This window comes from Pituophis catenifer, unplaced genomic scaffold (genome assembly GCF_029215685.1).
Source record: "Pituophis catenifer annectens isolate HBS135680 unplaced genomic scaffold, rPitCat1.0.hap2 SCAF_12, whole genome shotgun sequence".
NCBI classification, from domain to species: Eukaryota; Metazoa; Chordata; class Lepidosauria; order Squamata; family Colubridae; genus Pituophis; species Pituophis catenifer.
In genome coordinates this window covers 27,389,177-27,399,259 of record NW_027256892.1, presented here as the reverse complement: position 1 = coordinate 27,399,259, position 10,083 = coordinate 27,389,177, and the positions used below count along the sequence as shown (strand labels likewise).

The 10,083-nt window shown below is 43.8% G+C and overlaps 1 protein-coding gene across 11 annotated transcripts in view; it reads left to right on the top strand.

The window, feature by feature from the left end:
* Window positions 1-208: 208 nt before the first annotated feature.
* Window positions 209-10,083, top strand: part of CEP164 (centrosomal protein 164) — a 30,503-nt gene continuing 20,628 nt past the window's right edge. For 8 of the 11 annotated variants that reach the window (XM_070952226.1, XM_070952223.1, XM_070952221.1 and 5 more), the window contains exons 1-8: window positions 216-320; window positions 409-520; window positions 1,065-1,275; window positions 1,897-3,372; window positions 4,481-4,588; window positions 5,548-5,655; window positions 6,869-6,957; window positions 8,563-8,769. In XM_070952226.1, coding sequence (XP_070808327.1) covers window positions 239-320; window positions 409-520; window positions 1,065-1,275; window positions 1,897-3,372; window positions 4,481-4,588; window positions 5,548-5,655; window positions 6,869-6,957; window positions 8,563-8,769 — 2,393 coding nt within the window. In that variant the 5' untranslated portion in view covers window positions 216-238. Of the gene's footprint in view, window positions 321-408; window positions 521-1,064; window positions 1,276-1,896; window positions 3,373-4,480; window positions 4,589-5,547; window positions 5,656-6,868; window positions 6,958-8,562; window positions 8,770-10,083 lie in introns of all 11 variants that reach the window. The other 3 variants (XM_070952230.1, XM_070952227.1, XM_070952224.1) reach the window with 2 other exon arrangements.

Genomic DNA, 10,083 nt, shown 5'->3' with positions numbered 1-10,083 from the left:
GATGAAAGGGCGGCCACGCGAGTCCCTCCATCCGGGCGGCCCGAGGGGCTTCGGTCCGGCGCTTCCACCCTCGCCGCCTGAACAACACAGGGCGGGTGGGCGGGCGCGCGGGCGTCGCTAGGAGACGGCGTGGCGCCATGGCAACGACCGCGTCGCTTTCCGGAGGCGGAAGATTTCCGTTGAGGCGGCGGGGCTCGCGGTCCCTCGCTCGGCGCCCCCCCGCCCCGCCCCGCAGGCCATGGCCGGGCCCGCCCTGCGCATCGGCGATCAGCTCATCCTGGAGGAGGACTACGACGACAGCTACATCCCCAGCGAGCGAGGTGGGCGGGCGGGCGGCGGCCGCGCGGGGGCTCCTCGGGCCAGCCGGGGCCCCGCGGGGTCGCTTCAACGGGCGCATCTCTTCCGCAGAGATCCAGGAGTTCGCTCGCGTGGTGGGCATCGACCCCGAGCACGAGCCGGAGCTGATGTGGCTGGCCCGGGAGGGCATCGTGGCCCCGCTGCCCGCCGAGTGGAAGCCGTGGTAAGCTGTGGCCGCCGCGGCAGGGGCGGCTGTCCCGCTCCCGCTCCCGCTCCTCCTCCCGGGCGCGGTTCTGGCGGCCCCGAAGGTCCCGGGCGGAGGCGATGGTGCCGCTCGGCCTGGCTGGAGAATTCAGAGGCGAGGCCGGGCGGAGGGGCTCCGGAAGAGCCGGGGCTGACCGCCGTGTCAGCTGGTCCCGGGAAGCGCCGCAACGGCCCAGCTCCCCGCGGGACCCCAAAGGCCTTCCTGCCTGGGTAACGATTACGACTTGGCCTCCGGTTTCGGGTGCAGTGACGACGATCGCGGTTTCCGTCAGGTCCCATTGATGGCATGGTTTCTCGAAGCAAAAGAAAGCGCGTTGCGTTCCTCTAGTTGGGAGGTCCTGGATGCCCTCTGGTTGTCCCGGAAAGGATGAAGCGGAACAGGAGCCTGAGCACCGCACGCACGCACGCACGCACGCACGCACACACACACACACCCATGATAACTCCTGTCCTGCTCTTTTTCTCCCTGAGCGGTTGTTACTTTCTCTCTCCCTTGTCTGCAGTCAAGATACCACTGGCGATATCTATTACTTCAATTTTGCCAATGGCCAGTCGACCTGGGACCATCCGTGTGATGAGCGCTACCGCCAACTTGTGATCCAGGAAAGGGAAAAAATTCTGGAACATGGAGGTCTTAAAAAGAAAGAGAAAAAGAAGAAAAGGGCAGAAAAGAAAAAGGATAAGAAAGAAAGAGACCCCCCTAAGCATCCTGTGGTGAGTATTTGAACAAGCATTTCTGCTATTGGAATACGGAAACAGATAAAATATTTCTGGTTTCTCGTTTTGTTCTTGTTCTTCATCTCCATCTCTCCCTCCAAAGACCTGTCTCCCCATGGGATAAAGGAGCTGGGCTTTAAATACCCCTGACTAGCAGTAGTCAAGCCTTTTCTGCTTTCGGTTTTCTTTAACCCTTTCCCGACATGGTTGGGAAAGATTTCTTTTTTAAAAAAAAAAAAAAGTAATAACTGAAGAGAACGATATGTTTTGTACAGCTTTTCAAATTGTTCCAGCAACGTAGAGGCCAGTTCTAGCCTTGGCACTTGCTCTTCTTTCATGGGTGTTTCTTTCAGTCTCTGGTGCTGAAGACTTGGCAGGGTTTGAATAAATTAGCTGCCTTGAATTTTTTTCTCCACAAAAACTATTGCAACTGTGTATGTTATTCAAACAGCCGATTACCATATCCAAGCTGATATCAAAAGTCTGCCAATCATCATGGTGGGTTCCTCTAGCAAGCAAGAGCAAGAAATGCAAGCTTATTTTTCCTTGCATGGCTCATATAGAAGAAAAGTTAGCCTGTTTACAAAATCAGTAACCTGATAGTTTTTGCCTACTTAGGAGATGCAGTCGGAGCCAGGGATTCTTCCGTCAACATCCTTTTATCGAGTATCATCTCCTATCCTGTATTCGGAGCATGGTAGTCCTGTCCTAGAGCAACAGGGCAGCCTGGTGACACAGAATGACTCCTTCCTGAAAAACCCCAAGGGAAAGATTTCGGATAACGGTGATTTGTCCAGGCTGCTATCAAGCCCTGCCCCAGGGAAACTACAACCTCTTCTGCCAGAAAAATCAAACCGCACTCAACAGATCCTTGCAGATGTGGAGAAAATTCTTGGAAGAAATGCATCTTCCAGCAGGTCAGATATTAATCATCAAGCACAACAAGATGCGAATACAGAAATCAGATGTGCAGCTACTAGTGGTGTTTTATCAGACTTGGAACCTGAGGATGTAGATAGCATCCACCTCATAAAGCCTTTTTTCCAAACACTGAAGAAACCCTCTCAAACTTTAGCAGCTGCTATGACTGTGTTAGCCCTGGGAGGAATCAAGGAGAAAAGGCTGTTCTTAGAGGGAGAAAAACAAGGTGAGGACCATGAGAAAGGCCATGCGGAGGGAGATGGACTAGTCAGGAAGGAAGACTTCTTGCATAGCGTTGAAAAGGAAATGCAGCTTTCTCCCTCTGCAGCTGCTTTCACATTGATCTCATCTAGGACTTTAGAGGGACAAGGTGACATCCGTTATTTTCAAAATGAAATATTAAGGCCTCTGGAGAGAATAAAGGAGAGCAGAAGGGGGAAAAAGAACCCTTCTGAACAATGCCAGGCCACAGAGTCCAGCCCATGGCAGATCGAGACTCTTGTTCCTCATTCTCAGCTGCAGGGTTCGGTTGAGCTTGGAGCCAAGACAGGAATTTCAGAGAGTGAAGTGTCATCTCCTACACCTGGTCAACTCACAGGGGGGGCGAAACACGATTCAAAGATAGAATCTGACAGCGGTAATAGTGTCAGTGTTGCTAGCAGCCTGTCTGACCACCTTGCTTCTCAGGTTTTGGGTGAAGTAGACAATTTATCCTGGGATTTACAGAGCTCTTGTGAATCTGAACATCCCACAAAGCACCTGCCTTCTCCCCAAAGACCATTTTTGGAAGCTGTAAATAGCCAAGCACAAAGCTCCCCAGACAATCAGTCAGCTAGTGAGTGCTATTCAGAGGATCAGAAGTTCTATCAACATGTCCTCCATATGGTGCAGAAGTCTAGAACAGAATCGGGTGTACCCAAGTCTCTCAAGGGTCAGAAGGGCTGCAGCAAAGGGCCTGGTTCTGATCAGACTGTTCAGCCTGATCTTGCTGGGGAAGGAGCTACAGAAACAGCAGCAGTAGAAGCAGCAACTCCTGAAGGAAAGAGATTGAAGCCCTGTGAAGGTCAGACATGCCTCCTCCAAGACAACCAGGCAGGAGAACAGATGGTGCCCAATACGATGGAAGGAGCCTGCAGGGTTGAGCTTCCAAAAGACGGAGATGGAATGGAAGAGGTAGGCAGCTGGCATTTATAATCTGTCTTTTCTCTGAGAACAGAGTTTTTTCACCACTATAAACTACTGCATTATCCAGTTAGGCCAAGAATGGGTAAATGGTGTAAGATTCGTTAAGCCTAGAATCATTTGCTGGATTTGAACCCCAGCTTCCTACCTTGTGTCTATCTTATTGACTGGCTCCTGAACTGGAAGAGAGAATCGGAATATCCCCTATTGGATAGCTCTAATGTTTATATTGCAATGTTTATATTGTTAACTGGTTCAGAGATTATCTGGGCTTAAAAGTGAGCGGTAAAATGTTTCAGTAATTCCAAAAGGACCGCTTAGGCTTGGGGAACAGCTATTAAAATTTAATTTAATAAAACTAAAACTAAACTAAACTAAAATGGTAAATTTCTTTTAATGTATGCAAGTACAAAGTGATGCCTGTTGGGAAAAAATCCTATCCTGATTGCATACACAGTAAATAGTGAGCAACCAGAGAAAGGATCTCAGGATCCTTTTGGGTAGCTTGGTGAAAAGACTGGTACATTATGACAGCCGAAAAAAGATTTCATATAAAGAGATTGAAATCACTACATTGTTTGTCCTTTACGTTTTAATACGCTTTTATATTTGGTGGTGTGACTGCATGTGGAACTTCAAACTAATTTCAAAAAACAGTAAAATTGGCAAAAGTGCAGATTATAATTAAAATACTGGAGGAGGTTGGAGAGAGGGTCAAGATAAAAGCTATGTACAGTATGAATAAAGGTAAGAGAAGACTTGTTTTCTCTCTCTCTCGTAATATATAACGCTATAATAGTCCTGCTGCATTTGGTCAAAGGCAGCAATATTCCAACACTTAATTTTTCACAATGCCCATCCAGAGGTTCTCTTTTCCCTCCTTTGATCCAGGCTTTCCAAGAGAGTCTTGTGTCCTGATTATGTGATATTGTGGCTGTCTCAACCGGTGCTCTTCACGGCTCCCTAAGAACAAGTGGGAGATGCTCTGTAGGACTAGCATGCTGTCTTGAGCAAGGCACGTGACTGCAAGTTGGACTGGCTTTGTGACTCCTTCTCGCATTTTAACGCACTGATATTTTGATTGGTTTCCCTTTGATAGCCCAGCAGCTGTGGAAAAAATACTTCAAATTCCAAAAATGAGGAGGAAAAAGAAGCTTGTTTGCCTCACTTAATATCCGATGTGACAGAGAAGAAAGAAGTCAGTGAGGTAGTATTTTCATCAAACACATCTGATATATCTCTGAAGGGAACATATTTTTGTTCATAATGTATGCCAGAAGGATCTTTGAAAAAGACATTCCCGGCACTGCCCCTGTGAGCATGGGAAATCAGCTCCCAGATGGCAGGGGAGGGGTGATGTGTTCCTGTAAAAGAAACAGGGCATTTAATGCTACAGGGGACAAGTTTTAGTCCGTCCTAAATGTGTTTTATGTGGTTCAACAACTGTAGTTATTGTGAAATGCAGTAGTTGCCTGGTTTCATGATGGGCCCTTTGTAGACCAGGTAACAGAATCCTAAAGTCACCGTGCTGCTTACCAGAAGATTTCCAAGCCCAATTCAAACTGCTCATCGTTATCTTTAAAAACTTAAATGGTATAGCACCAGCAGCACCTTGACAGAACTGGATTGGCCCATCCAGGCAGGTCATCAACACCCAAACCCGCAGGAAAGTTTGAACCAAGTTAATGAGGGTGATTAATAAAGTTACAGGAACCCTGAACAACTGATCTGTTTGAAAACCCTTCCGTCTTTTAAAATGCGGTTTCAGAACAGTATCTGTAACTCGAGGAGGTGGTATGTTTCCCTGAATGCGCTCCAGTAGAGGATGAAAGCCATCGAGTGGGGAGGCTTTCGCTTGGATTCCTTTCGTCTATGATTCTCTGCTCAAAGCTGGCTCTTCACTGACTTGCTTTTTTATCCCAAACCGAGCTGTTACCTTGAAATTACATCTTTGAACTCAGGACTCATTGGTTCCTGAACAACCTATTCAGGAATGCAGTCCTTCTAGAAATATCTCAGGTCGCCTAGTGCCCATAATTTGTTTTCCTTTATGCTTTTCGACAACCTTGTGTTGGTTTTAGGTCACATAGTAAGACTAATGATCTAGGATAACCTTTCTTTTCCACACACATGCTTTTCTTGTCTTCTGTGGCCTTTGGTTTCCAGAAACTTATTGTAGAAAAAATCCTGGACGTGGGTGAAATACCTCCAGTCCTAAACAGTTCAAAATTTGGGGTGAACAAATCGACCATTGAAAGCACTTCGAAAGAGGAAGTAAGTTGCTGGATTTTTTTTGAATCAGTTAGCAATCCGTCAAAAAACAGCTTTACGTATCAGTGACAATAATTTTACACAAGACCCTTTGATAAGAATCTTTGTCAAAGTCTTTTTCAAAGTCCTTGTATATGATATCACAGAGCTACTTCTATTCAGATGTTTGTTTACACCTCAGAAACACTGGCTATTTGTTGAGCAATATTTGCAGAGGAGTAGAGAGAGAGAGAGCCTTGAAGTAGAGGTGCAACAACAATTACAGAAATATCAGCTTTGCCCAGAAGACAGGAGGGGATGAGGAAGAAATTCAAGACTGCCCCACCTTGACTCTCTTGGGTATCAAGGGAGGGAAAAAGAAACATGGTCAGACTTTCAAATTCTGATATTATATCCTTTAACAATAAAATAGAGTGCCAGGAACTCTGTAGTGCAAGTTTGCAGACATGGCCTACCTCAAAGGACTGTCAAGACTTATCTTTGTGGAATCCATACAATTTTTATTTCCACCAGGCTTCTTTGTTAAGGTTTTCTGTTTCTGCCAATTTCTCAAGAGCAGACATTAAACTAATTTTCTGCATCTTCTTGGATCCTTTCTTAAAAATCAATGCCACATTTGCTATCTTCCAGCACTGTGCCCAAGTTGAGGGTTACATGTTTTTTTCTAGGAAATCAACAAGTCTGCAATTGAACTATTTTAAGATCTGTTGGGTAGATGCCATGAGGACTCAATGATTTGTTATTTGTAATATCTTCAAATAATCTAGAGTATTTTGTCATCTCAATTTGCTCAACAGTTCTGGTTCTTCCCTGTGAAAGTCAATCCAAGGTCTATCCACTCAATAGCAAAGAGAGATGGAAAACCTAACTCATTCTTGCTGAGCCTCAGTTATTGTACTTTTAAATATTCTCCAGACTTTATTGAGCGATATGGTCCTCTTGACTTTTTCTTTCAATCTTTTCCATGAGTTCCTTTATTTGTCATTCACTTTTGTTGCACAGGGGGAAGTATTGCAAACTCCTTTCAATTTTTCACACACATAACTGTGTTATGATTACTGTTTCTTGTTGGTTTCACAGTACATAAAATCTTGCATCGGATCATGCTATCACAGTTAAATGTAGAAATCTCTTGTCCAGATTGGATCTGTGATATTCACCTTTTCACTGAAATACGGGGCTGTGGCAAAGCTTCCACCTTTCCTTTCTCTTGCAGAACAAAAACTGGTTGGCGCAGGAGAAAAATGAGGACAAAGACAGCTTGGAAGAGGAACAAAATAATGGATCTGCTGTGGCAGAAGAGAGGTATAAAGCCCAAATTCTTTGCAAAAAGCATGGCTGTTGCACATCTGTTTTCCGAGACCTGACTTTATTCAGGGCTCGCTTCTTTTAATTCCACTCTGTCCCCACTTGTTTCTCCCACCCTCCTCCTGGCAGCACTGCCTGCAAGGGGTCGGCTAAAAAGGATTGTCAGTTGGAGCCAGTTATTTGGCTGGTATGAAGAGTTACCAGTGTTTCATAGGCTGGCGTGATGGATTTAAAGGCCAACTACATCGTCTTGGGCTGCTGGAAGCCCCAAATCTGATCAGGTTTCTAAGAGTACTGTCTCTGAAAATAACAGCACCTTCTGAAGCACATTGGTTTTAAACATTTTTTTTAAATTCTAACAAAACAGGTGGGTTCCTTCATTTTAACAAGGAGATCGTATCAAGGACCAGGAAGAGCTGCTGAAAAAGCATAATTCTCGAATCCCTGAATAACAAGCTGTGGTATCTGTAGGAATAGATTTTTTAAATGAACTCAGTGAGTAGGATGAAGTGTGAAATACTCTAGAAAAAAGTGGTATCTTGAGTGCCTTTTAGGGACTTAAGGGTAATAACCAATGCCTGGAATTTCTCCCAGAATAATATTTTAGTACAAATGAAATACATCTTCTTTTGACTCTTTCCAGAGACCAGTTGGCTGCTGAATTCTGCAGTAAATAAATATTCTAGACTAGATTCAAAGACACTCCCACAAATAACAATTCTGATGCTTCTAAGGTATACCTGTAAACTTTAAACAAGCCAGGAAAACAAAATAAACATATTTACAAAAAGGCGTTTATATTGTACCATGTTAGCCCTTTCCCCCCATAATGTTGGTATCCAGAATCCAGATGAATAGGAAAAATTAAAACTATACAAGATACATTGCATTTAAAGGTGTTCAGGCCATTCATGGAATGTGATATTGTTATCTGATCCTGATATTAAGCGGTAAATCTCGTTATTTTGTAAGGAGAGTGTTCCAAGTACTCTTCTCCTTTTCTGAAAGTACATATAAAACTAAGCATCTAGGGAAATTCCCTTCCGCAACTCTGCCCTAGGGATTTAGAAAAGAAAAGCCATTTTACACCGCTGCTATCTTAATGGGAAAGGTTACAGCCAAGTGTGCAGTTAGCAGCTCACTGTTATATTTATTTTTATTTTATTTTATTTTATTAGATTTATATACCGCCCTACTCCCGCAGGACTCAGGGCGGTGAACAGCCAGATATTGAGCTGAACAATTGATTAAAGAGTGCTTTCTGAACCCTTTCCATATTTTGATTTTCTGTGTCTCTTCCTGTTTGAGAAGCTGATTGGCTGCAGATGTAAAGAAGCGATATTACTGCAAGTGATAAAAATATAAGATGAAAGCACATCAGATTAAAACATTTTTTCAGGCATCTTGGTGTGATCTGGAAGCAACCCGAGTATATCAAAATTGAATGAATTGGCATTTGCCTTGCTAAGTGATGAAGAATTGTCCTAAGTAGGCTTCTGTTTGCTCACAGGTCTTTTTTCTGCATTGGGTCTTTTTAGGCTTCTGTATTCTACCCTGGTCCATTTCAAGTAATAATTAGTGTGAACTTGTTGTTCTTAACAGCAGGCAGTTTGAGACTGAAATTAATCCAATAAAGCCATGGAATGTCCATACTGGGGAATCACTGGAGGAAATAACCAAAGTGGAAGAAACAAACATGTATTTGCTGGAAGAAAAACAGATACATATTCAGAATTTGCAGGAAGAATTGCAACAACGAGAGGAAGAAGAGATCCAGATGTTACATCAGCAGAAAGAGTCTGCCCTCCGGTGAGTTTCTTTGCATCTATACTATGGATACTTGGCTTTCCTCCCCCACCCCACCCCCAATGAATGCCAGTAGTGCTCATCTTCTGTCACATAGATTAAGGGTGCAAATCCAAAGTCTTGGTGTTTTAAAATTCTTTCCTAGAAAGAGGCAAGGACTATTTGTTGTAACATTGAGATCCCAAATCCCAACAGAAAATGTCAAAGAAGCTACTTAATTAGAAACTTTTAGGAAAAGCTCATCCATTAAAAAAATAATTGACTGCCTTTATGTAACGTTATCTGTTCGATACAGACCACAGCTATTTGACACTTGCCCTAGGCTACTCATGACTTGTGGATTGGATAGGTACTGATTTGTGTTCTGTGTAGGACTCTGATGTACATCAGCATCCAACTCTTGCATTGCCTGATGCTTTGGTCGTTCTTCTCCTTCCATTTTTTTTTCCCATTCCTGCAGTGAGGTTGTATGCATCTTTTCTCTCTTAACCAGAATAACTTACAAAGTAGTAAGTTTTGAACATGATACTGCTTGTACTGCTTGTGTGAGTCATGGCAGTTGTCTTTACTATTACGTTATGTCCTGCTTTTCTTCTGGGAGCTGAATGGGCCATACATAGTGATTTTCCTTTATTTTATTTCCACAAAAGCAGCCCTGGGAGATGCGGTAGAGCTACAGTGAAGTCACTTCATGATCTCTGTGGACCTGCGAAGACTGAATCTCCTTCTACTGGGTTTTGGTCTAATACTTTCAGTTCTATACTACATTGACTCTCAGTTACCAGTGATTAAAATATAGAGTGCCAGGACTGGAAAGGGTTAGGGTTAGGGTTAGGGTTAGGGTTAGGGTTAGGGTTAGGGTTAGGGTTAGGGTATACCTCTGATCCAACCCTCTGCATTGTTCAGGAATTCATTCCTTCAGCATCCTTAATAGATTGCCACAGAGCCTCCTCTGTTTAAAGGCTTCTAGTGAAGATTCCACTTCTTCCCAAGGCAATCTGTTTGCTCCATTTTCTCTCCCATTTTTCTGATGTCCAACTAAACCTTGTTCCCATTGTTTTTCATTCCATCTTTTGGAATGTTGAACAATTCTGCCTGTCTTCTACATCAGTTCTTCAGTTTTCTCTTCTCCATGGTAAACATCCAGTACCTCTGTTCCTCAAAAGTGTTTTCTTTCCCAGTTCTTTATCACCTTGGTTGCGTACCTCTCAATTAATTTCAGTAGATCAATATCCCAGAGTTCTCTTTAAAACATGCTGGCTGAAACTAGACTCATATTGTAGGTGCAGTCTGATCAATGTACCATCACTGCCCTGT